The 27896-nt window shown below is 39.1% G+C and overlaps 1 protein-coding gene across 2 annotated transcripts; it reads right to left on the bottom strand.

Annotated features, from left to right (window-relative positions):
• Window positions 1-210: 210 nt before the first annotated feature.
• On the bottom strand, window positions 211-7408 carry LOC122045428 (probable sucrose-phosphate synthase 4). Of its 2 annotated transcripts, none has more exons than XM_042605652.1 (13): window positions 7100-7408; window positions 6953-7042; window positions 6644-6864; window positions 6508-6571; window positions 6208-6422; window positions 4697-5321; window positions 4106-4237; window positions 3864-4040; window positions 3741-3794; window positions 3611-3673; window positions 2701-3540; window positions 718-845; window positions 211-647 (listed from the first exon to the last, which is right to left on the bottom strand). In XM_042605652.1, the coding sequence occupies exons 1-13, from the start codon at window positions 7352-7354 to the stop codon at window positions 383-385; spliced, it is 3129 nt and encodes a 1042-aa protein (XP_042461586.1). In that variant the 5' UTR covers window positions 7355-7408; the 3' UTR covers window positions 211-382. The 2 variants fall into 2 exon arrangements, with proteins under 2 accessions (XP_042461586.1, XP_042461587.1); XM_042605653.1 differs by having other exon boundaries at window positions 7110-7250.
• Between the last annotated feature and the right edge of the window lie 20488 nt (window positions 7409-27896).

A 27896-nucleotide genomic window follows, 5' to 3' on the forward strand; every position in this document is an offset into this window, starting at 1 on the left:
CTAGTTATGAATTTATAGTGAATGTAAATTTGTTTGAACTCTTAATTAAAGTTCCCTTCATACTTAATTAAGTTATATCCTTATTAGGTGGCTATCAAGGATGATCACTTGATTTTGTTTTTCCATTTAATGCAGAAGAAATAGCCATTAATTATTCTTCCAACCATTCATTTTTCTAACAATCAATCCCTTGATAAAACACTTTAAAAAGAAGAAAACTCTCAGAACATTTCATTCTTTATGCCAAATGTGTGTTTCTTGTGAATTATGAATGCAAAACTCATCAATCACTAGAGATGATATTAGCATTTGTATGTTTCCTGCGTTGGTAACATTCACCTTGAATATATAGCATGTTTCTAGGCATTAATTCGAGTCATATTTATCTTTGTTGGATGAAGCAAAGGATTTCGGATGCGATATTGCTCTCACATAGAGAAACTGTGTGGCTTTCTGAAGGCACTACGTCTTCTTTCTTGTAGCTATCCTCGTCGCGCAGAAGCCTTTCGCTGCCTCGAGCTACCAAACCCTGCACCGTTACAGTTTTCTGTATCCCAGGCAGGAGCTGTTCATAGTCCGTGTCTCCTTTTTCACCCATAATTACCAAAAATTTCGTGAGGTCAATGCTCCAACGCATCGATAAGTATCTGTAAGGCATGGCATTAGTGAATCAATTATGTAAGAAAAAACCTAACTATGCATAATGCATCAACATACCTCAAAGCAAACGCCCTGGATGCAAAGAGAGGAATGACATTAAGCCGCGTGCCTGCGCGTGCGTAAACAAGGTTGCAGCGAAAGCCCCGCATCCGCAGCCTTTGCCTTATGGCGTCGATTTTTCGAACCTGGTACACAATAAATTTCAATAATCTTTTTTCTTGAAAAAAACTCAGTATATTTTAATATATTTATGTCATCGGATTTAAATTCGTTAGCGTAAATTAAGAACAATGCAATTTTAATATGTAAAGTAAAAATTTAGAAACGTACTGTTAATTTAATTAACTACTCTGATTCATAGTTCTTTAGGTTTATTAATGAGTTTCGAACAAAATTACTGATGGATCTATGGATAAAGAGAGAGTGTTTTGGAATTATGATATGTGATTTAGGTATTATAAAAATTGGTTAAGTGATTTTAATAATATCGAAATTTACATAAACAGTTCAAATATCTTAGAACATTCATATCAACTTCCCTAAATATAAAATTTATCTTAAATTTTATATTTTAAATAAAAAAACTTTTACGTCAGTTAGAGCATCCACATCAGTTACCCTATTTAAAAATTTTACTCTAAATTTTGAATAGATTAATTAAAAATCCTCTTACCCTATCTATTTCCTAAATTTAGATGTGATGAATAGTGATTTTCTAAATTTAGGGAATGAACTTTTTCTCTAAAAATAAAATAATATTTCTTTTTAATCTCTCTCCTTCCATTCAATCTCTCTCCTTCCACTCATTCCATAAATATAATAATAAAAAATAGAATAAAGAGAGGGAAATAATAAAAAATTAAGGATGATGGAAATTTTAGGATATTTGATGTAGTGTGTAGTGAAAAGTGATTATCTAAATTTAATAAAGTAAGTCATTTACTCTAAATTTTAGATATAGTAATAGAGAAACTGATGTAGATATTCTTAACTATTCATTCCCTAAATATTAAAATATAAAATATCATTTAATTTGGGAGAAAAAATAAAGGAAATTGATTGAACAATGAAAAGTAAAAATTATAGGAAAAGAGAATAAATAATCAAAAAATAAAAAAATAATCAAAAAATGTAGATAATAGAAATGTTAAGGTAGCTGATTTAATATATATAGTGAAAAATGATTATCTAAATTAATAAAATGTGAGGATTAATATAATAAAGAAATAGTAATATATATATATATATATATATATATATATATATATAGGTAAAATTTGATTGACATAACCGGGAGTTTAAAAAAATACATCGGGGGTGGATGAAGTCCGTACAATAACATCTGTAGCTTATTATTATTATTATTATTATTATTGTTGTTGTTGTTGTTGTATAGCGTCGTGTTATTCTACCCGATGTTGTGGATGCTTCTCACATGGGGAGGCATCTTCGATCATTAGAGACGCCTCTGCGTGTGAGATAGGGTTGCAAATGAGCCGAGCCAAGCTCGAGCTTGGGTCAGCTCGAGCTCAAGAAGATTAAAGAGTCTCAGCTCGAGCTCGAGTGAGTTTTTGAATTTGAGCTCGAGCTCAGCTCGGCCATTTAATCATGAGCTCGAAAACAGTAAATTTAAATATAAAAATAAGTGTGCAAAAGCTGAGATTCAAACATGTAACCTCTAACAACCTTATGAAACACTTTAGCTACAAACACCTCCTCAATTTAATACTTAACTTTAAAATAGTAATTATTTTAAATATTAAAATATTAAATTAGCCGACCTCGAACAAGCTCGACGAGCCTTCGAGTCAACATTAAATAGGATCTAGATCGGCTCAAATATTAAACGAGTCGATTCGAGCTTGGCTAACTCTGAACTCGAGTCGAGTTTTGATTGAGTCGCTCACGAGCAGTTCACGAATGACTTGACTCATTTAGACTCCCCGTGTGAGAGGCACCCACACGTTATTTTAGGCTATAAATATAGTAATTAAGTATCCAATTTGGTAGGACGGAAATAATGAAAATGGGGGAACTCACTTTGTCTCCTGATTTGACCGAGAAAGCGTGGCAACGTGGGCGGCAAGCCGCTTCGTCGACCGCCAGATCGTCCTCCTTCGCGCCATCCAGCCGCGCAAGCTGGAGCACCGTTGACCTCACGTTCTCCGCCGGCCACCGGTACTCCACGTGGCTGTCGTAGTCCGCGTCCTCCGGTGCATCTCGAGACGGGTAGTAGAGTTCGCTCCCGCTTCCGCACACGAGCGCGTCGAACGTCGCCGCCGGGTCCACGTTGCAGCATCGCAGAGCCTCCATAGTCTCCTCGACGGTGGACCCTGTGGCCAGCACGTACGCCACCCGCCCCGCGTCGCTTACGGCGGCCATTGCGACCTGCAGAAGGCGCCTGAGATCGGAGACCCCTGGCCGCCCGTCCTCGTCGTAGCAGTCGGCGGCGATGACGACGACATGGCGGCGGCGTCCGGGGCCAGCTGGGGCGTGATCTTTCGCCGAGGAGGCGTGAGGGGTTTCGTGGCGGCGGCGGATGTCGTCTAGGATAGCGGTGGAGGCGAGCTCTCCCGTGGCGTCGTCAAGGGAGAAACGGAGGGAAAGGTCGTCGCCGAGGTCCCGGAGGGAGTCGCTCATGGGTTCGGGAGTGGGCGGGGGGAGATCGAAGCAATGAGCGGATGGCTGTCCCAGCCCCCGGCAATGCTCGACGTGGGAGAGGTAGGCGCGGCAGTGCTCCGGCCAGGAGAAACAGTGAATGTTCTTGAGTCCGTTGCGCCGGCACTCCAGCCACAGCGACTTGTCGGCCACCAGCTTCAGGAGCGCGTCCGAGATGGCGCCTTGGTCGTGAGGATCCACCAGCACTCCATTGTTCAATACCTGAATTCAAATTCGTCATTTTGTCTGAAAATCTTCGATCCCAAAATCAAAGATCTAAAAAAAACAAAACCTTGAGAATGTCGACAGGACCTCCGTTCCTCGTCGCCACCACTGGTAATCCATAAGCCGCCGCCTGCAGAAGAACAAGCATTGTAATCGCAAATTCAAAGAAACACACAGACTAAACGCCCATTACGCACCTCTATGAGCGTAAGGCCAAAAGGTTCCACGAGGGCTGGATTGATGAAGACTCCCTGCTCAAACAATTATGGAATTAATACGAAGAAACAGGAAGATCGAAGAACACTGCAGTTGACAAATACCTTAGTCTCTGCAGCGAGGCGATAGATTTGGGGGACGTCGGATTGTTTGTGATGCTTTGGGTAGGACACCTGACCGTAAAGATCATACTTGTCGATCGACTTGAGCACCATCGCCAGAACAGCCGCACTGCCGCCGGACATTCCTTCGATGTCGTCTCTGTTTCCGAGTATCAGAGTCTGCCACAGAAACAGAATGATCGTTTGCTTCCAGATTTCACAAATTTATATGATTGAGTATGCACCAGATTTGCGAGCTCTCGTAGACGGTGGCACTCCCCGAATGCCTTCAACAGAGTCATCACGTTCTTCTTTGGGTCTGGTCGAGACAGCGCCAGGATCATCGGCTTGTGAGGGTTTGTGAAGAACCTCATGATCTGCTCTCAATTCACCGATCAGAAGTGAGCGAAAAATTAAAGTTTGCCTTATTGAAACATAACCCAGATCTCTTAGTCCATAAAAAATGGATCAGAGATGAATCATTTGTAATTATCGTCAGATTGTGACTACCATCTGACTATAATTGATTGTGATCCCTCTTTGAATTCTCTCTGAAATCATCATTTTCCAAGTTATAGCTTGGATCAGGATGGATGACCGGAGGCCTCCCACTCAGTGCTTAGGCTGCCGGCCAATGACGGCATCTGGGTGGCCTCCGGACGGTTTCTGGTTACCAGTCTCCACCCAAACTGGGAGGACGATAATCTTAAGGAGAGATCATAACTAATTACGATCAGATCGTGACCCAATCAAATAATAATTACAAATGATTCATCTCGTGATCAATTTTTTTTTACGAATCAGGGGATCTGCCCAAATGCATGTTGGATTGTTACCTCTGACCAGATGGGAGGCAGGTCCCTTCTGCTTTGAGCTCGGTCTGAGCTGATCAAAGATGATATGTCTCCATCTCCTTCGATCAGGTCCTGCGTGTTCACGTAGCTGAAATCCATGCCCGGCGGTATGACCACCATCCTGGGCATGTACCGTCCAAGGCAACTTACGCCTCTTCGCCTTCTCACCCGGAGTTTCCTCTCGAGTTTGAGATCGAATCCGTCGTACGAGCCCCACTGCTCCTCAATCTCCTGGCGGGTGCTGGTGACCACCATTTCTGCGGCGTCGAGCGCCGCCTCCTCGCCCTCGATCCTCCTCATGATCCTGTAGGTGGAGTTGATATCCTCCAGGCTGAGTCGCCCCTGCTTCAGCAGCTGCTCTAGCTTGTTCCGCCCCAGCGAGTGGCCCGTCATGACCATCGGCACGTTGAGCGCGCCGGCCAGCCGGGCCGCTACCTCGCCGCCGTCGGCGTAGTGGCCATGGATCACGTAGGGCCAGATAGGCTTGGCGGCGCCGCCGTCTTCGGCCAGTTGCTCGGAGATCGCGCGGGCCACGTTAGTTATGTGAGTCAAAGCTCTGTCAACGAACTCTGGTATGTGGGGCCAGAGAGACTCCTTCGGAATGTAACTGCCAAATGAAAATGCTTTTTTAATAAACTTTTGACAAGGTCAAAATAAAGTCACATTTTTCTTAACTAACAACGGCACCGCTAAAAGTAAAGGGGAGATATTTAAAAAAAAAAAGTATATATCGAGAATTAATTTTTTATTTCGTTATAATAAATTTATTATCATCTAGCCGACTGAACATTCTGTGAAAATAAGGACACTCCTTTTTTGATTCAATAGTATATATGTATCCTCTTGTGTTCTTAAATTATTCCTATTATTATGTGTCACTTAAATCTTTGATCTAATTTCTAAGTAAATCGGACACATTATATTAATTAACTACTATAACTATTGTTATGATTTCGTAGTTGATATAAAATTAATATTAGATGAACAGATTAAATCTGTATTGTAATAATGATAAAATTATAGTTGGTACAATGTAAATATTAAGTAGTTAGATTGAATTGACACTATAGTAATTATAATTTTATAGTTGTTATAATAGTGATAAAAGATAAATACGTTCACTCCTAGCGTCCCCATCAATTTGTTCTAAGACTAACATAAAGGAGATAATTTATAGTTGTTATAATGATCAACATGAATGGTGGATGAATATACTGAATTGTATTATAGTAAATATGAAATCATATTTTTAAATTTAGATGGATGGGTGATAATAATGAAAAAAGAATGATGGGAAGTTAAATGTAAATGATTAAACAGTGATTGGTGAGGTCTTTTTCATTAAAAAGTAAAATGGGAGTCCATTTGAGAAAAAATAGGATTTTCCTTCGACTTTTACCTTAAAATATACATATAAATATTCGGGGGTGTTTTTTTTTTTAAACTGTCTATAAATTAAAAAATAACAAAAGTAAGAGTAACGATGAACTCGCCTATCGCGGGGTCCACACGGAAGGCGAATAACGTAGGCTCCGCAGCCGTCGGCATCGGCGCCTCTGTCCGCGTCGGCCGCACGGGACAACATCTCCACCGGCTCGCCGTACGTCGAGTCCACCTCCGGCGATGAGATCTGGCGAGTCAACAAGTCGACACGGTAGACGCCCTTGGTGGCCGCAAGCGCCCGAGCCAACTCCACCACGTACTTCACCTGCGCGACGCCGCCCAGCACAACCCAATCCAACGTATTACAAAGGAACAGAGCAACAGATCCATCGTTCACAAATGAAACAAACCTGGCCGCCGGTGTCGGAATCCCGTCCTAATTCCATGTTCTCCCCGCGCACCAATCCATGCAAACTGCAACCATCTTTCACTTTGGAGAATGGAGATCATCACGACTGATTAAGCTCTGAACACAGAAGATCATACCTGATCAAGACAATGTAGAGATGCTTGCTCTTGCCGTGCTCCTCTTCGGTCCACAATTGCATATCGGAGTTGATGCGCGAGGGGATGCTTCTGGCAGTTCCAGCCAGAAGCTCTGTCTTTTCGCCCTCCGATAGCTCCGATATGTCCTCCGCTGCATCTCTGCTCCCCTGTTCCCACTCTCTCTTCTTCTTTGCCAGGCGCCGTGCTTCTTCCCACTCGATCTAATTAAATAAAAATTTCATTTTTTTTTTGCCAAGTTCTGAAGAAACCATCGATCTCTGCTTCTTCCCTTTGATCAAATGAACTCACCTGCTTCTTTTTGCGAGACAGATGCCAAATCCTCCAGCACATGTTCTCCAGCCGACTGTTCCGCTCTTGGCTGTTCCTCGTGGCCACCACCTGCATGCTGTGTCGATCAGCACGCAGAGATTTAAGAAGATCGTATTCAGTCTGTACCTTAACCCACGTCTTATGGAGGTCGGTATCGTCGAACCGGCTGACGACCTCCTCGACGAAGTACTTGGTGGTGCTGTAGCGTTCCCCGGCGGCGGCGGCCTTTGCTCCGCGTCCGTTGCCTTTGTCGTGTAGCTCTCCGACCAATTGCGTAAGGGCAGAGAAGGAGAAGCGGCGGTCACGGTGGAGAAGAGTCTGCTTGGTGCCGGCGTCTAATATGGCTTCCAAGTACCCGTTGATCCATTCGTTTCCGGCCATCTGATATCTTTCTTCAGAGACCAGGAGTCGTGTGTGGAAGAGAGGGCAGAGGTATCGTTTATATAAAGCAAGGAATACAAGAAAATTGTATATTTTTTTCTCATTTTTGTGCCTCGAGAGTTTATTCGATCGATTATTCCCAGCACATAACTAGAAATAGTTACAGTTAACTGATGCATTCTGATCTGTGTGTTTGATTGTTCATATCATATATATATAGATGTTAGGACGCTTGAATTGATGATCAATGACTAAAGGGGGTACTTTATGTTCTTATTAATAGCTTAGAAAGGCCAACTAAACGCATAATTAATATGCAACTAATTAAGGAAAGAAAAAGACAAGCGCTGATACTTCATATAATATAATATGATTCGATGAGTAACTCTTGAAAAGGCCTGCCATCCTTCACTGACTTCTTCAGAAACCTCTTACAATCTTCTTTGCAAGATAATGAAAGGTTAGGATTAACATTAATCAAGAATTTAGAATTACAAATAAACTTGAAGAATCGCTCCGCATAATTCTCTTGTTATAGCCTTCAAGTGTCTTCAACTTAACTTTCTATTCTATCTCTGATTATCGATCCACTTTTTCCTTATGGACGGAGGTGCAATTAGAATATGAATATTGATCCGATCTATCGAGGACGGGTGAATCATTTCTATACCGATCTCAAGAGAGTAAAGGTCCCCAGATCTCAAGAGAGTAAAGGTCCCCGGGGCCATGATGTCACGGTAGGACATCTAGGTTATCTCTTAAGTATCCGTGGTTCGAACCCTAGCTACGACGTATTTGTAGGAATTTTTCCTCCAAATGGGAGGTTTAATCAAAGGATGTTGGGCTTCTGGGCTGGCCGCCACGTGCGCTTCCCGATTTACCTTGGTGGTCAGTGGGAAATTCCGTGGGACCGAGCCGGTCATCCTTGAGATAGTTAATGAGACTAACTGGGATTATCATTTTTTTTTTTCAAGAGAGTAAAGACTTGGCACTTAATGTCGTCCATGTATTGATGCACCATAGAGTCGTTTTTGAATCTGAACAGTGGTGATCCTCAGGGGGCGCTCTCCTCCTATTGAGTTTTCGGGGAAACAATTCCTCGGCCATGGATTTGTAAGACCGTGCCTCTTGTTGTACTGACGTCCTAGTAGGAGTTGTGGCTTGGGCTTGTGGGGTTTTGACAAGAGCTAGAGGTATCCGGATGGGGTTGGGAGGTATATCGACTAAGACTGTAGGTACATGCATGGGCAGGAGTTAGGCCAACAGGGGTGCCTTTGCAATACTTGAGCACAATACTAGATACAACTTGGTTGAGGTCTTCTTTCATTATGGTGATAGTCTCACTGTGACCTTTTTCACCAATGGTGTCATGATTTTCGATGATTTTTTCGGTGTTAACTATCTCAACATCTTAGCTCACTTTCCCGCAGACAACACTAATTTATTCTGATCTAAGATCGAGGACGGGTGCCACCAGTGAGATGTCTTCAAGGTTAACTAGCTACGATGATTTGATGAGGAATGGATTTGGTGGATCTTTGCAAAATTCAACAAGAGTTAGAATAGGAACCAAGGAGGATCTCGGCTCAACCACTCCGATGCTCAAATCAGACTCTTGAGAGCAAGGAGAAAATGGAGTGAAAAGTATAAGAAAGTTCTAATTGTTTGTGTTCGTACCTACACCCACAGGAGCGGGCTCACTTTTATACAATTACAATCACGGAGGAAGCTTGTTCCATGTTCTCCACTTGTTCCACATTCAAATCAAGGGGGTGTCACTTCATCCCTCGCATTGTGGCCTCACTTAAGCACATTCAGATTGAGGGGATGTTCTACCTATCCACGTTCTCAATTGGCTACGTCTTCCAACATAGGCACCGAGTGGTAAGCATCTCGAAATTGGGAGTCAGGAGCCGAGTAGCATTGGTATTGGAGTCTAGAATCAAGCGCCAAGTAGCATTGGTCCCGGAGTCAAATCCGTTTATGGCATAAATTTGATCTAGGTAGAACATGACTCAGAAGGCCTAGACTTGAGTCTCGCCTTGACCGGGCTCAGCATTGTTTGACTTCTGATTTACAAGTAAGCTTGATTTTTAACTTCTCTATGCCACGTGGGTGCAAACTATCTTTCCCATATCAAATATAAATAATTTTTTTGGTTCAATTCATCCCTCCCCATCTCCTAGTCAACATATTCAATATACGTGACCATGGATACTTAAGTTATAAACAAAAGAAAAATATTATCCGGTGATTCCCTTTAAATCATTGATATATATTTTTTTAATTCACTTATATTGAATACAATGGATTTGTACAAATATGTAAACACCGACTCTAAAGTATGAGAGATGATAGTTGGGATTCATTTTTAGAAAAGGTTCATTATTTTTGTCAACAATATTACATTGATATTCTCAAAATGTATGATGATATGGGTTATGGCAAGCGACCTCAAGGGATGATGTGACAGAGTCAAGATGACAGGGTGGTCAAAGTCATGATGGCGTAGTGGTTAAAGTTGAGAAAGGAGAGTATCTCCTCACCCGCCTGTGATTGGTCATCCAAACTTGACTGAGTTACAAGCTAGCCAGGCGAGTAGTAGCCGACTCTAGACTCGACCGAGTTACAGGCTAGTCGGGCGAGTAGTGGCCAACCAGCCTTTAAGCAGGTCAAACATATAGAGCCTAGTACTTCACTTAAAAAATAACATGTTTAGTCATTCAACAATCGATCGGGGTTTTGAGGTGGACGACCTCCTAGGCCGGCTGGGATGTCTGAGCCATATTAGCCATGGGTCGGGGTTGGTTAGAGTATGGGTTGGCCTCCTTGAGGATTGCAAATCCCTCTATGCACGCTTGGCCAGATAAAAGATCGGCCAGTTTCGAAGTATTTATCCTCATATCACTACCTGGATGGATTTCTAGCGAAGAATAGGTTGTAAGATGAACTTCCAGGAATCACGGGGCATCATATTATTTCTTAAACGAATTCTTGGCATTGTGGTTGGGCATCACATTATTCACCGAACGAAGGTCTCAATGCCGTACAGAACATAACTGAGCAGCTTAATGCTGAGGCAGGTATAAAGGCGGTCAGTCTTATGAGCCAACCAAGATATATGCAATACAATACATAACAGAGCAGACCATACAGAGTGTAACCGAGCAGCTTAGCAGAGACGACCGACCTTAAGGATCGATCGAGATATACTTAGCAGATAACATCCTAACAATCTGTCAGAATAACAACTATATGTCAGAAAATATTCTTTTGGAAACTTCTTTGGGGACCATCGTGTCTCCCATCAGCAGACCATTTATGACAATATATTCTCTCATCAACCCCAGCAGTAACAGAAGCTGTAAACGACAAAAGAGGTATACATATGAGTAAAAGAAAGATTCCTCGAACAATTATGACGTATTGTCTAACAAATTTTGACACACATTACCACCTTGCGATTACAAAGGTTCTGAGAGGTGATATATAAAGGGAGAATATTCTCCGTGACAAAGGTATGCTCTCTGACATCTATAACTCTACTCTCAGGCGCATGTTCCTTACTATTCTTCATTCACCTGTCCAGACTTGTACTGACTTGAGTGCCTGAGGGTTTTTGTCAGGGACTCCCCCTGGTTTATAGGCGCTGATGTTTTGTTGGCTCGTCTCCGTGTGCGTAGGAGGGGAAGGAAGTTTTTTCGTGGTGTAAAAGGTCTTTTACTAGTCAACCACTGAACCACCATGCCTAACGCGTCATCTCTGTAGTCTTTAAACAAGATCAAATTTGACATCGTCTGTGGGAACTTTTGCCTGAATCTGAGAATTAGAAATGGAGGAAACCAGAAGACTCACTACCATTACCTTGATGCAAGAAGACCTACATATGCTCATCAATGCCCGAGCACAAAAAATACTACAACAACAACAAGTGGCTGACGGTGGCACCCTGCCACCACCCAATCTTGAGCCCATCAGAGAGAGTGAGGAGCTAGGGAGGAAGGCCCCATTCCTCTGCCTCAGGCATCCCGCTCACCGTTTCCATTCCATCGCGCGCTCTTTCATATGTCGCCTGAGCATTTGGGCCAAGAGGGACCATATCAAGAATCCTCTTGAGAAGCGCATGTCTAAGAAGGACACAGGGGAAAGGCTCCAGTAAGTTGCGGTTCCCCTGAAGAAATTAGCATTCTGTTCTCTCAGAAGACACTAGAAGACAAGCTACTGAAGCATTATCAAACGTTGGCAATAGGGGAATACTCATGGTCAATTGACTCTGAGAATCAACTCCTTAAATTTGAGTACACTGTCCGTCTCTATCAATTTACCGATAGGGTAAAGTGCCGAGTGTTCCTCACCACATTTGGTGGCTCGACGCAAAGATAGTTTAAGCGACTACCGGCTAAATCCATTCATAATTTTAAAGATTTTCGTAAAGCTTTTCTTCACCATTTTACCAACAGTTGACGCTATCAAAAGACTCTCCTGAGCCTTTTCTCACTCAAACAGGGGCTCACGGAATCACTAAGGGCCCATATTAAAAAATTCAATGAAGCTAAGTGACCATGGACGCACCTACAGCCACTACTAAGATCTCGGTAAGCGTCTTTTCCCAAGGGCTTAGCAATAATGATTTCTTTGTCTCCTTGGTTAGGAGACCTCCAAGGAATTTCGATCATTTGTTGGATCGAGCAACCAAATTTATCAATATTGAAGAGGTGCAAATCACTCTAAGGAAGGAGGTCACCGCGTCGATTGTAACTCTGACACCTAAATGTCGAGCACTTCCCGGTCCTCCACCTAGGGGACCTCGAGCAACCTCATCATCAATAACCACATCCCCAGGCCATGCACTCGCAGAGCTCCGCGATGGTGGTGTACCCTCCACCGATCGACTACTCATGACACACAATATTGCTACACTTTAGCCAATTGCCAGAGGGCTAATCAGAGATTTCGCCGATGCACTCCGTCGCCCAACCGTCGCCCTTATCGACAACCAAATGGATCACCTAGAAGAAATCAGCAAGAGACCGAGTAGCGCCAAAGAACACCTCCACCGCTAGCAGACCAGGCTCAAGTTCTAGCCCGGATTCAACTAGAGCTACCAAGCCTGTAGGAGGAGAACCGCAATAATGTTGCCTAGGGCAACATCAACATGATAGCAGGGGGCCCGACCAATGGAGACTTCAACCGAGCGAGAAAGTCACCCTGCCTATACTCACCAAGCCAATAGCAGGTGAAACTTTGTAGGTATATTTGTCAGCTAATGACCACACAGTCAAGTTAGTATTAGTGAGGCAAGAGGGAAGAGAGAAACAACATGTGTACTTTCTAAGTCATTTATTAAAAGGAGTCGAGTACCATTACACCGCACTCAAAAAATGAGTGTATGGATCAGCCTTGGCAGCACGGAGGTTAAGTCCCTATTTCCTTTCTCATCTGATCATAGTACTTACCAATAGCACTTCGGGTCGAGTACTTGTCAACCTTGAAGCCTCTGGAAGGTTAATCAAGTGGACCACTAAGCTCAGTGAGTATGATATATAGTATCAATCTTGAGCAGCCATTAAGGCTCAAGCTTTAGCAGACTTCCTAACAGAGGTGCAAAACCCTGAGCTGGAAGAAACCTAGAAAGTATATGTGGATGGATTATCCACTCGACAAGGCAGTGGGATAGATATTCTTATGGTGTCACCCTGAGAAGATAGAATGCAACTATTCATTCGGCTGAATTATAGAACCACCAACAATGAGACCAAATATGAGGTATTGATAGTTGGTCTGCAGGTCGCCCGACGTGTGGGCCCTGATCAGGTTTTAATTTATTCCGACTCCAATTAGCTGCACAGTAGTTATCATGTAACTTCAAAAGTAATAATGAGTGGCTCAAGCTCTCTGCCGAAGCTTTTGAAAACTTAGAGCTGAGTTTCAGGAGGTAATTATCTAGAAGATTCCCTGATCCAAAAATCAACCGGCAAATGACCTAGCCAAGTTGGCTTTCGTTATAATCTCTTGGACCATAGATTGGTCAGTGGAGCAAACACTACTAATAGCTTGCATTGAGAGTTAGGTCAACCTTGAGTTGCAAAGTGATCAGAGATTGCCCATAATTTTTTTTTTACAGCAAGACATTTTACCAATAGATGGGGAATAGACACGCATGATTAAGAAAAGAGTCGGTCAGTTTACTATGATTGGTGATCATCTTTACAATGAGTTTTCTCATGTCCATTGCTCAAGTGTATTGGGTCGGGCGATATTCAATACATTTATAGGAAGTGCATTAGGGCTCATGTGGAAGTCATGCAAGTGGCTGATCCCTTGCTAAAAAAATTTTACAAGCTAGGTATTTTTGGCCTACTTTGCAAGCTGATGTAGCTCAGTTAGTAAGAATTTCCTTATCCTATCAAAAGCACTAGAATATTCCACATCACCCCATGAAGTTGCTAAAAATTTCCATTATCTCCTGTCCTTTTGATCAGTGGGGTATGAATATAGTAGGACTTTTTCCCTTGGCATCTGCCAAGAGAAGATTCTTGATAGTGCCAGTGGATTATTTTTTGAAATGGGTGGAGACTGAGCCATTGACCGAGATAATCGAATAAATGGTTATCAAATTCTTATGGTAGCATATCATCTAGAAATTTGGAGTCCCACACAAATTGGTGTCAGACAACAGAAGGTAGTTCTAGGGCAACAAAATTCAAGAATAGTGTTCAACCTATGACATCATACAGGCCTTCACTTCTGTAGCTTATCCCTAGAATAATGGCCAGGCAGGAGTAGCAAATAGAGAAATCGTCAAAAGGCTCAAAACCAAGTTAGAACATGTCAGAGGGAGTAGCGTTGGTGAATTACCCAGCGTATTGTGGGTGTATTGTACAATCCCGCGAGAAGCGACATGTATTACCCCTTTTCACCTGGTTTATGATGGTGAAACAATAGTCTTGGTCAAAATTAGCGTGGAGTCTGATAGTAGGTGGATGTACAACGAAGACAATGATGGCCGACGCCTTATGGAGCTCGATTTGATAGAAGAAGTCAGGAACAAAGCGGCCACACGGCTAATGGCATACCGTCAAAGAATAAGGTGAAATTATAATATAAGAGTCATCCCTCGATTTTTTCAGATTGACAATCTAGTTTGGAAGCGGGTCAAGCTGGTCGGAGACATCAACAAGTTGGAGTCACAACAAGGAGGACCCTACAAAGTGGTGCAAAAGCTTACTTCGGGCTCTTACTACATCGAAGATACAGAAGGGAAAAGATTAGAGAGACCCTAGAGTGCAAATCATTTATAGTCTTATAGGGTCTGAAAAGTACACCTATAATTTGTTCCTGTATTATGTTAAAATTTTACATTTAATGAGAATGAAGGTAAATTCATCTAAAAAGTTCTTGCAAATTATAGCCCCCAGATTTCAGACTGAGTCTGTCCCAGACTCCCACGTGATCGGCAGAGTTATAAGCGAGCATACTCTCGTGCTTACAAATTATAGCCCCCGAGTTTTAGACTGGGCCTATCTTAAACTCCTGAGCCATCGGCTGGGTTATAAGAGAACATGCTCTTACGGCTATAAATTTTTAGCTCCTGAATTTCAGACCGGGCCAGTCCCAAACTTCTAAGGCATGTGTCAGGTTATAAGTGAGTATACTCTCACGACTATAAATTTTTAACCCTTATATTTTTAGACCGACCAGTCCTAGACTTCCGAGCCACTGGTCGGGTTATAAGTGAGTATGCTCTTGTAATTATAAATTTTTAGTCCCCGGGTTTCAGACTAGGCCAGTCCCAAATTCCCGAGCTACCGGCAAGATTATAAGTGAGCATGCTCTCGCAACTATAAAATTTTAGCCCCTAGGTTTTAGACTAGACCAGTCCCAGACTCTAGAGCCACCTGCTGGGTTAGAAGCGAGCATGCTCTGGCGACTATAAATTTTTAGCCTCTAAGTTTCAGACCGAGCTAGTCTCAAACTCCCGAGCTATCGATTGGGTTATAAGCAAGTATGCTCTCGTGACTATAAATTTTTAGTCGTCGGGTTTTAGACCGGGCCAATCCCAGACTCCCGAGCCACCGGCTAGGTTTTAAGAGAGCATGCTCTTGTGATTATAAATTTTTAGCCCCTGGGTTTTAGACCAGGCCTGTCCCAGACTCTCGAACTACCTGCTGGATTAGAAGTGAGCATGCTCTCGCGACTATAAATTTTTAGCCCCGAGGTTTCAGACGGGGCTAGTCTCAGACTCCCGAGTCTCCAATTGGGTTATAAGCGAGCATGCTCTCGCGACTGTAAATTTTTATCCTTTGGGTTTCAGATTGGGCCAATCCCAGACTCTCGAGTCACCAGCCTGGTTATAAGCGAGCATGCTCTTGCAACTATAAATTTTTAGCCCACGAGTTTCAGATCAGGCCAGTCCCAGACTCCTGAGCCACCTGCCTGGTTATAAGCAAGCATGCTCTCACGATTATAAATTTTTAGCCCTAGCATTTCAGACCGGGTCTATCCCAGACTCTCGAGCGATCGACCAGATTATAAGTGAGCATGCTCTTGCGACTCAGAGAAATCCAAAAACTATAGCCCCCGAGCCTCCGGCTAGGCTTGTCCCAAACTCCCGAGCAATTGACTGTGTTATAAATGATAATTCTCTCGCGACTCAGAGAAATCCAAAAATTATAGCCTCCAAGCCTCCGGCTGGGCTTGTCCTAGACTCTTGAGCGATAGGTCGGGTTATAAGCGAGTATACTCTTGTGACTCAGAGAAATCAAGATATTATAGCCCTCGAGCCTCCAGCCGGGCCTGTCCCAGACTCCTGATTGATCGGTCGGGTTATAAGTGAGTATGCTCTTACAACTTAGAGAAATATAGAAATTATAGCCCCCGAGCATTCGACCAGGCCTGTCCTAGACTCCTAAGCCATAGGCCAGATTATAAGCGAGCATGTTATCACGTTTATCCATTTTGGACTCTTAAATTCCCGTTCAGTATCATTATTCCGCTTGATTCTATTATTCATTCCGACAAGCAATGATAAATAGAAACTATTGGCTATTATATTCTAAATTTCCTAGTCATCGCTCGGGTTATAAGCAAGCAGGTCTTCACACCTTCAAGTTTTGAACTCTTAAGTCTTCCAACGCGTTCCAATTATACTATTATTATTTTATTCAACCTTATTATCATGTTTGGTAGTGTTATTCTACCTTGTTTATGTAGGACCGTTAGTTTCGATAGAGGGGGGGGGGGTGAATATCGATTCGAAAATATCGAGTAAAAATACGCAGCGGAAAAGTAAATGAACACAGTTGTTTTTACTTCGTTCGGAGCCTGTGACGACTCTTACTCGAAGGCTCGTGGTCCTTGACCACTTTCGTTGGGCAATCACTAGCAATTCGAATATGATTACAAGATGAATACAGGAAAAGCTAATGAAACAAAGTAATACCGACAAGGAAATTAACTAAAAACCGAAGGAGCACTTTGTCGGAGCTTTGTTGGCGTCGCAGCAGAGCAGCAGGACCAGCAGTAGAAGAGTTCTCAGATTGATGATTGATTATTGATTGTCTGAAGCTCCTGCTTGGGGCTTCTTTTATATGTTGCTCCGGGCGCCTGGATTCCTTCCGGGCGCCTGGAATGTGACGTAGCTGCTCAAACTGTAATGCTCCACGTGGCGACGACTTGGCTGGATATAATTTACCTTCCGAGCGCCCGGATCCCTTCCGGGCGCTCGGACCTCCGGGTGCCCGGATCCCCTCCGGGCGCCCGGACCACCTTGTTTCAGAAAACTCCCTTTTCCTGCAAAACAAAGTTAGTCCGAGGCAATATATAACCTGCAACATAGATTGTTAGCATATTTTATAATAGTATGAATTAGCACAAATAGTATGACTTAGATTCCGTCTTTCCGAGACCGGAATCTAGTCACAATCTTGACTTAGACATCCGAAATGGATCTAAGCCGGATCGACGCCTAATGTTCCCTTCCCGGGAACACGTCCTCCCAGTCACTCCTCTCCAGTGACTTACCTCACTTACCTGCCAGACGTCCGGTCAGCCCTTCGACCCGTCTGGACTTCTTGCCAGCTATCCGGTCAGCCCGTCGACCTAGCTGGACTTCTTGCCAAGCGTCCGGTCAGCCCGTCGACCCGCTTGGACTTCTCGCCAGCTATCCGGTCAGCCCGTCGACCTAGCTGGACTTCTTGCCAAGCGTCCGGTCAGCCCGTCGACCCGCTTGGACTTCTCGCCAGCTATCCGGTCAGCCCGTCGACCTAGCTGGACTTTGTGCCAGACATCCAGTCAGCCCGTCGACCTGTCTGGACTTCTCCTGCACACTCGATCAGAGTGTTAGATCAACAATAGACTAACTTAACCTGATTTGTCATTCATCAAAACCTGGGTTAAATCGTTAGTGCTAACCGCACCAACAATCTCCCCCTTTTTGATGGAATGACAACCTGGTTAAGTTAGTGAAAACATATGCAAGAAAAAAATAAGTATTTAAAAGGTTTTTAAGTTAGTTTGTATTTTCAATTCTGGTTTAGCTAATTTAACCACTTAACCCTCCCCCTTTGGCATTCATCAAAAATAAGCATGGATTAAGTAAGCATAGACTTCAGACAAAGAAAAAATGCAAGATAATTTGGGGGAGTTTAAACTTTTGAAAACTTGTTTAAAGTATTAGCTTTTAGATTTTAGAAAAATAGCTAAGTTTAGATAAACAAAATCTCAAACACAAGTGTATAAGTTCTAAATTTCAAGATCAAATTTTAAATTTTCAAAACAAGTTTCAATTATGAAATGCTTTTCAAATAAGTTTTCAAAAATTTCAAGACTGAGTTTGAAAAATTTATTTTTCAAAACTGATTGAAAAATACTAGAAAAGTTCAGTTTTCTAGAATACTAGAAAAGTACTAATTTCAAAACCATGGTTTAAAATACTAGAAAAGTTCAGTTTTCAAGGACTAAGTAAAAAGGATAAAAAATTTGTGATTTAAAACAAACAATTGTGAGTTGATTTAAGAAAATTTTTCACAATTTTAAACAGGTTGATTTTGAAAATTGATTTTTAAACTTTGATTTTCAAAATTAAGTTTAAAATTCGATTTGAAAAACTGAATTAGTTTTATTTCTCCCCCTGAACCTGACATAAAATTTTGAAAATATTTGTTAAATATATTCAAAGTAGAGAAAAAAAATTGAGGTAGTATTTTCTAGAGAGATTTTAAAGAGAAGATTAAAAAATAACACTTAAGGAGATAATTAAAAACCTCCCCCTGAATTTGATACTCCTTTAATTTATTAATCCACCTTATTTATTGCTCCCCCTTAATATAAAATTTTACAACCGTAACATATTTTCGTACCTAAGTGTTTTAGGCGATTGTATAATTATCTTTATAAAATTGTTTATTTAAATTTGACTAAACGTAATTAATGTTAGATTCAGTTGAAATGAGTTAACCTTTAGTGTAATGTTAAGTAAGATAAGTTGTTATTAATTCAATAATTAATCAATATTAATAATTTATTGATTAAATTTTTCTTGATTCAATAATTTAATATAATATAAATTTTGTATTAATTGATGAAGGTGTTAGTTATAATTTAACTTTTCATTTACTTCCTTTTAAGTTGGATTAACTCAGTTTAAAGTTGGTAGTAATTTGAAGTTAAACTCGTTATTAAACAAGGTTAAGTAAGGTTCAATTTAAGTCAAACTTTAATTATGTTTTAATAAAAATAATTAATATTTTAAAGGTTGATAAAAAAATGACTTAGAGTAATTTTAATATTTTTACTAAGGTTAAACCTAGGTTCTAATCAAATCAAGCTTAGTTCTTAAATAAAGTAAAACTTAAATAGTTAAGTTCTACTTATTAATTACATAATTAAGTTTAAAGTTAAAGTTAACGGAATTTAAGTTTTTAAGTTAGATGTCTAAGTTTTAAATGAATTTAAAAGAATTATAATAATTACTGTTTTTAAGGGATTTCTAACAGGATTTTAAAATGATTTTTATAATTATTTAATGACAATTAATATACGTTCAATTCAGTTTTGATTTTAGATTAAAATTAATATCAGTGATTAATTTAGATTTAAGTTTTAAGTTTAAGTTAAATTTTTAAGTTTTAATTTAAGTTTTAATTTTCAGTTAGGTTAAATTAAGTTGAAAAGTAATGTTTAAATTAAGTTTTAATGAGTTTTAATTTAAGATCTAATTTTCAGTTAAGTTAATTAAAAAATAATTTTAAGGTTAAAATGATGTTTAAGATTAAAAATGAGTTTAAAGTCAAAATAATAATTTTTAAAGTGAAAATAGTCTATAGAAATAATTTATTATTATTACGATTTTTTTTTAAGTTAAAAGAATTTTATTATAGTGAAAAAATAAGAAGATTTTTTCAAAATGATACATAATTTTTAAAATAGTTTCAAAATGATTTTTAAAATAGTTTTTAAATGATTTTTAAAAGTTTTTAAAATAATTTTTGAAATAATTTTTAAGTTAAAATAATTTTTAAAATAACAATAATTTTTAAAAGGTTTTAAAATAATTTTTAAAGTTTTTAAGATGATTTTTAAAAGAGTTTTTAAAATAATTTTTAAAAGAATTTTTTAAAGTTTTTTTTTAAAATGATTTTTAAAAGAGTTTTTTAAAAAAAATTTAAAATAATTTTTAAAAGAATTTTTTAAAGTTTTTAAAATGATTTTTAAAAGAGTTTTTAAAATAATTTTTAAAAGTTTTTTTTAAAATGATTTTTAAAAGAGTTTTTTAAAAAAATTTAAAATAATTTTTAAAAGAATTTTTTAAAGTTTTTAAAATGATTTTTTAAAAGAGTTTTTAAAATTCTTTTAAAAATGTTTTAAAATAATTTTTAAAATAATTTTTAAAATTTTTTAAAATGATTTTTTAAAAGAGTTTTTAAAATAATTTTAAAAAGAATTTTTTAAAGTTTTTAAAATGATTTTTTAAAAGAGTTTTTAAAATAATTTTAAAAATGTTTTAAAATAATTTTTAAAAGAATTTTTTAAAGTTTTTAAAATGATTTTTTAAAAGAGTTTTTAAAATAATTTAAAATGTTTTAAAATAATTTTTAAAAGAATTTTTTAAAGTTTTTTAAAATGATTTTTTAAAAGAGTTTTTAAAATAATTTTTAAAAGAATTTTTTAAAGTTTTTAAAATGATTTTTTTTAAAAGAGTTTTTAAAATAATTTTTTAAAATGTTTTAAAATAAATTTTAAAAGAATTTTTTAAAGTTTTTAAAATGATTTTTTAAAAGAGTTATTAAAATAATTTTTAAAATGTTTAAAATAATTTTTAAAAGAATATTTTAAAGTTTTTAAAATGATTTTTTAAAAGAGTTTTTAACATAATTTTTAAAATGTTTTAAAATAATTTTTTAAAAGAATTTTTTAAAGTTTTTAAAATGATTTTTAAAAGAGTTTTAAAAAAAAATTAAAATGTTTAAAATAATTTTTTTTAAAGTTAATTTAATTTTTAAAATAATTTTTTAAAGTTAATTTTTTTTTTGAAAAATTTAGTTTTAATTCGAAATTTAATTTTAATTAATTCAAAATTTAATTTTAATTTGAAATTCAAAATTTAATTTTAATTAATTTTAATTTAATTTGAAATTCGAAATTAATTTTAATTTGAAATTCAATTTAAAATTTGAAATTTAATTTTAATTTAATTTGAAAATTAATTTGTTCCGTATTCATCTCACCCGATCTAGATTATCAATCAGGGAATCCTATAATTTTGTGAGATGAATTAGATTTTATTACAGAGTTTGGTTTAACTTGTGTTAGATTCAGGTTTAGCTTTAGTCTCAACAAATAGGCATTCTTCGGATAAACTTCTAAGCTTGGTGAGTCACATGGACGTCATTAGAAGTAACCAACCTTTCGAGATTTTCCGAATAGTCCTATCCACGGAGCTTAGTACTAAACCTTGGTCTAACTAGTTAGGATCCATTTAAAGGTAGCTTCGGTCGGTTCCACTTGGCCAAATGCACCAGATTGAAGCCATATCTTTCTAGACATGCGATGCCCAAGCTTCCCCAACGTACTATCATCAAAAAACTTTACCAGTACCATGATTCAAGTTAAACTTGAACCCTCTTTAACTAGTCCTAATTACCCTGTCGGGTAGGTTGGTTAGGGTTACCCTGTCGGGTGGGTTAGTTTTGGAGGTGCCAGCTATTCTGGAGCCTCCCCCTGAATTATTGGCCATTAATTTAAGATTTTTGTATAATTAGAGTTGGTTTTAGTTAAGTTTTAATGTTTAGTTTGTAATTTAAATTTAAGTTTTTAATTTTGAATTAATTAAATTGGTCAAATTATCTTTCTTTAAGAGAGTGTATTTAATATTTGAATTTTCTTTCAATTTCAATTTTATTGGGTTAATTAAATTATCTTTCTTTAATAGCTTATTTTTAAAGTTTAAGTTTTTATTTATTTTTAAATTTGAATAAACTAAACTGTTTGAATTATATTTTCTTAACGGTTTATCTTTTAGCTTTTTATTAATTGTTAATTTTGAAATTTCTAGATTATTTTTGTTTAATTTGTTATCTTTAACATTTAATTTTAAGTTTGTTAAATTCCGTTTTGATTTTATCAAAGTGTTTGATTTTATCCTTATATTTTCTTTGCCTTTTAAATTGATATGGTTAATTGAATTAGTTAGATTAGTTTTATCTTTAAAGTTTAATTTTTTATTAATTAAATTATCTTGGTTTTGGATAGCATTTTCTAGACTGATTTTATCTTTATTATTAAATATTTTATCAAGGTATTTATTGATTTTATCCATTTTCTCATTCTTAGCATTTAAATTCAAATTTATTTTAATGTTTGACTTATTTATGTCTAAATGCTCACCTAATTTCACATTTTCTGAATTAATTAAATTATTTGAATTGATTTGGTCATTGTTCAGTTTGACCAAGTCAATGTTGATGCCAAATTGATTAGAGTCTTGATTGACTTGATCAGAGTCTAGATTATTTTGTGATTTTGAATTTAAATCATTTAAATCTAGATTATCATGCACCATACTTGGACTAATTTCATACTTATCATCATGCTGATTATTTAAACTACTATTAGCAGGGGTATTTTGGTAAATATTACTAACCTTGAGCGCAACCCCTAATTCAGTAGGCTTCTCCGTTGAATTTGACTCGAGTCCATATTTGACTTTAACTTGATCTTCTAGCTCCATCGGCGTCTCGTGAAGCTTGATCAACTGGGTCCACAACTCATATACATTCTTGTACTTTTCTAATCTGCATAAAATATTGTTAGGTAAAACATTACAAATAATGTTACTTACCTTTTTGTTCAGTTCTAAGTTTTGAGAAGGTTTCCTCAAAATTAGCATATAATCGATGTCTACGCTTCCTAAGAAGCATTCCATTAATCGCTTCCAGTAGTTGAAGTCTTCATGATCGTAGGGTGGTGGTTCGCAGGGGTTCCGTCCTTCTAGAAGAGTCATAATTTCTTGCACACAGAGAAACAAACAAAAGATCCCAAGACTTGGTCTTGGATTAGCAGTGCTGAAAAAAATAATATTTCACTATTTTCGAAAAAACTAATAAAATATTATTAAAATATTTATAAAAAAAAATATTATTTCAAATTTTTGAAAATGTAATATCTTGTCAATACTAAGCAATGGTGAAGAGATGGCGATGTAATTTTCAAAAATAGTTTTGGAGGGAAAAAACGAAAGACGTATCATTTATTTTAAAGACAAACGATATTTAATTTTTCTTTCAAAAAGTCCCCCCTTTGCCTGATTGGTGGTTGCACCAAATCAGAGCGGTACCTGCTCTGATACCACTTGTAGGACCGTTAGTTTCGATAGAGGGGGGGTGAATATCGATTCGAAAATATCGAGTAAAAATACGTAGCGGAAAAGTAAATGAACACAGTTGTTTTTACTTTGTTCGGAGCCTGTGACGACTCTTACTCGAAGGCCCGTGGTCCTTGACCACTTTCGTTGGGCAATCACTAGCAATTCGAATATGATTACAAGATGAATACAGGAAAAGCTAATGAAACAAAGTAATACCGACAAGGAAATTAACTAAAAATCGAAGGAGCACTTTGTCGGAGCTTTGTTGGCGTCGCAGCAGAGCAGCAGGACCAGCAGTAGAAGAGTTCTCAGATTGATGATTGATTATTGATTGTCTGAAGCTCCTACTTGGGGCTTCTTTTATATGTTGCTCCGGGCGCCTGGATTCCATCCGGGCGCCTGGAATGTGACGTAGCTGCTCAAACTGTAATGCTCCACGTGACGACGACTTGGCTGGATATAATTTGCCTTCCGGGCGTCCGGACCTCCGGGCGCTCGGATCCCCTCTGGGTGCCCGGACCACCTTGTTCCAGAAAACTCCCTTTTCCTGCAAAACAAAGTTAGTCCGAGGCAATATATAACCTGCAACATAGATTATTAGCACATTTTATAATAGTATGAATTAGCACAAATAGTATGACTTAGATTCTGTCTTTCCGAGACCGGAATCTAGTCACGATCTCGACTTAGACATCCGAAATGGATCTACGCCGGATCGACGCCTAATGTTCCCTTCCCGGGAACGCGTCCTCGCAGTCACTCCCCTCCAGTGACTTACCTCACTTACCTGCCAGACGTCCGGTCAGCCCTTCGACCCGTCTGGACTTCTTGCCAGCTATCCGGTCAGCCCGTCGACCTAGCTGGACTTCTTGCCAAGCGTCCGGTCAGCCCGTCGACCCGCTTGGACTTCTCGCCAGCTATCCGGTCAGCCCGTCGACCTAGCTGGACTTCTTGCCAAGCGTCCGGTCAGCCCGTCGACCCGCTTGGACTTCTCGCCAGCTATCCGGTCAGCCCGTCGACCTAGCTGGACTTTGTGCCAGACATCCAGTCAGCCCGTCGACCTGTCTGGACTTCTCCTGCACACTCGATCAGAGTGTTAGATCAACAATAGACTAACTTAACTTGATTTGTCATTCATCAAAACCTGGGTTAAATCGTTAGTGCTAACCGCACCAACAATTTATTGTTAAACTCTAAAATCTACTACAAAGGATCCACTCGCAATCTCATTATTAAGTGGTTGCAAATATTTGGTGTGACGGACATGCTTTGTGCGATTACCTCATCCAGGTTATCATTTAGTCCAACCAACAATTATGAATTGGTCACTCAAATATTATCTCATAAATGTGCTACAAGGTTGATTACTCGGATTATCTTTATTACCACACTCAGTCTAAGGTGCGGGATAAAAAATGGCTTAAAAGTACCAGTGACTCTAGAGATAGGCTGGAGGTGCACAAGAAAGCAGGTACAATTTAACAATATTCAATGTGCATTTTATCCATCTTAACATTTTGATTTGTGATTTATGACCAATTAGGGGCTATGACGTGATAAATATGGATATGCACCTAGTCGAACTCACTTAAGATGTCTTCGGGGAGTTCTCTATTGAGGCGATGGTGATCTATGAATCATGGGGGAGGTTGTGTGGACAAATAACCACCCTCCCTTAATTGTCTGGTAGCCCCCTCAGCTGCATGCGTGTGTCTTGGAGATGTGCTTGGCGAATGTTGTCCCAAAATTAGGAGAATTGAGATAAGCTTTTTGTCTAGCCTTAAAACGTTCATCCTCCCCAGCCTTATACGTCTCCAGCTCAACATGGTTGAGTTTAACTCAGCTTGAAGCGATCCCAACAGGGTCGTTTGTGTTTCTAATTTTCTCTGTTGTTCAAGTATTGTTAAGTCCTTGGAATATGATGCTGTGGTTTGTTCAAAGAAGCTAGTCATGTGAGAAGCTCTTAGTTGCTCCAGCAAGGCAATTTTTGATTTAGGTCTGAAACGACCCTGACTCTCATAGCCCTCTCCGCTCGAAGCTGAGACTCGCTAGTTTGTAATAAGACTTCCAACCTTTTATTGTACGTATAGTAAGACTCTGCTAGTAATTGAGATTCCCTCAGATTTTACCTCACACTTGAGAGGTGCTCGGCTTGAGCTTTAACCTCTCTTTGTAAGTTAGTCGCTTTAGTGCTGGGAATGAGTGCTGCAAATTCTAATTCTTCTACTCGCTCTCTCAAAACTTTGTTTGCATGCTCTAAGTCCACAGCCATTTGGCTTAAGTGCATCCCAGAAGTGAAAAACTAAAAAAGAACAAGGAGGTCTTAGTCCATAAGGTTTGTCAATGAAGTCTTAGTTTATAAGATGTCCCAAATTATAAGCTTACCACTATCACATTCAAGGCGTGTTCATCTGCACATACTGATACAGTAGATCCTCTTAACTGCTCACGAGCCTTTAACCAAGATTCGACTAAGGAGTCGTTTAACTTTAATACCCCATATGAATATGAAGCAGTAGCCTCCATCCCTTGCTGATTGGACAATACATAAGATTATTTAAAATGACGAGGAGGACCAGTTTGAGAGCTGGGTCTTAAAGGGAGTGCGAGGGAAGTCCTAGGTGACTTCGAACGAATGAAGGTCGGCTGAACGGGCAAAAGTTCTAGTGCTTTCCTAACTAACCTAGGATCCCATACAGCGATTGGACGTGCAGGTGTATGACTGGCCTGTCCTGTATCAGAAGTTTGCTCAGAGCTTGAGGTGAGTGAAGAAACACCCAGAGCTTGTGGTGGAGTTGGTTGAACAAGTAACAGTTCTGATACTGTCTCGATTGGTCGGATATATGTGGCAATCACCTAAGATGCAGGTGTAAGAATGACCGACCTCATCATAGCAATTCTAGAACAAGTTTGATGATATTTTTGAGATCCAGGCTCGTTATCTCAAGCAAAAGAAGCCTTAATCATATCAAGAGAAGTCGGCTCGATGGCTAGTTGCTTGGGCAGATCCAGACCCAAAGTCCCCGATTGGGGCCTTTTGTGTTAAATGTGAGAGGGGTATCTAAATCAGAAGAGCTAGAAGAGGAAGTTCCTTTAGAAGAATCTATAGGGCCAAACAGTCGGCAGAGGGCGAAGCTTGCTCAGCTTTGCTATCCTTTAGCAGTGCTTCCCCCCATTGGTTCAAAACATCTTTCTTCAGCTAAGTACATTTGAAAAGAAAGGCTGGGGTGATAGCCTCCACTACAACAATAAGAAAATATCATAAGATAAATCTTTACAAATAATTAAGGGAGAGATGAAGATTTCTTACCAAAAGTGGTGCTTAGCCCATGGTTGATCGGGGTAAGCCTAAAAATATATAATAAGCTCTCTATAGTTGGTCGGTCCGTAAGACCAACCATATTGCTTGTCGTTATATTTTGTTATAGTATCTCGACCTATCTATAAGGATGGTCATATTGCTTGCCATTATATAAATCTTCCCTGTCATATGTTAAATACTGTAGGGATCTGTTTTAGTATAGTGCCTACAATGAGCCAAAACTTCATGCAAGAGATCACATGGTAGATTATGTATATTAGAGCTTTATTTCAGAGACAAGATGACATTAAGTAATTAAAACTCGGTCGACCTATGCCTGACTGAGCATATATGCAGAGTTTTCTAAGGATAAGTATCTTTAAACTCGCCTAGACTTTGTTTGGTCGGGTATTCACAGAGAATTTGTAGGACCCTTGGCGGCTGGCTAGAAGGGGTGAATAGCCCTGCAAAAATAACATGAACCTTCCTTGAACATTATAGCTTAATTAAACTAACACTTATATAAATTAAATAAAAAACTAGAAAGAAGAGGCATAACGAGGTTTACTTGGTTACAATCCGGGAGGTTGTTAATCTAAGGAAGTTGAAGCTCACTATCAAAGTCTCCTTTAGGCAGAGAAGCCTCTTATAGCAATTAAAACACTCAAAATGCAAAGCTAGACAAAGGAAATTGTTTACAAGTATTTTTTTAAGCCTTTGAGATTAGGGCTGTATTTACAGCCTTGGTCAGGGCGCTTGGAAGGGTTCCAAGTATCTGAAGGGGGATAAAACTTTATTCTCATCACAACGGATAACGTCAAATGTGACCAGGATAAAATTCTCAGTCCGGGCGCCCGGACTCAGTCCAGGCGCTCGGACCAAAGTTAACCTTATGTTAGCTTGTTTGGTCCGAGTTCTTGCTCCCGATCCGCTTACTTGGGTCCGGGTCTTCCGCTCTGGCTCTGACTCCGCTTGGTTGGGTGATTTTAGCCATCCGGAATAGGGCTCAACCAAACTCATTTTTTGGCCTTCAAGCAGTATTTCACTCTGACTTCTCGTCCCTCGAAAATGTCATGCACCTCCTTCTCGTCTGCCCGCGTACTCTTCCGCAGCACCTCGTCCCTCGGACGCATCGAGTCTGTCGGCTCTCTCCCTTGTCGTCCTTCTCGCTAGCTATATCTTTTGCTCCACTTCCTGTGCTCCTAAGTTCCTGTACACTTAGACACAGGGGTTAAAAGCCAACAGGACCTAACTTGACTTTGTTGATCACATCAAAACTACCTTGAGATACTAACAGACTACCTTGAGGTACAAACAAAACCTTTATGTTTGTTTGGTCTTCATTCGACCGATCATATACTAAAAAATTTATGTAA

This window comes from Zingiber officinale, chromosome 2B (genome assembly GCF_018446385.1).
Source record: "Zingiber officinale cultivar Zhangliang chromosome 2B, Zo_v1.1, whole genome shotgun sequence".
In the NCBI taxonomy this organism is placed as follows: Eukaryota; Viridiplantae; Streptophyta; class Magnoliopsida; order Zingiberales; family Zingiberaceae; genus Zingiber; species Zingiber officinale.

Excerpts from the sequence above, each read along its gene's own strand:
- LOC122045428 (XM_042605652.1), bottom strand. The coding sequence starts at position 7,354 with ATGGCCGGAAACGAATGGATCAACGGGTACTTGGAAGCCATATTAGAC. Across the intron at positions 6,423-6,507 it reads ATTCCGACACCGGCGGCCAG|GTGAAGTACGTGGTGGAGTT; the intron begins GTTTGTTTCATT and ends GGCGTCGCGCAG. Across the intron at positions 3,541-3,610 it reads GTCCTGTCGACATTCTCAAG|GTATTGAACAATGGAGTGCT; the intron begins GTTTTGTTTTTT and ends ATTTGAATTCAG.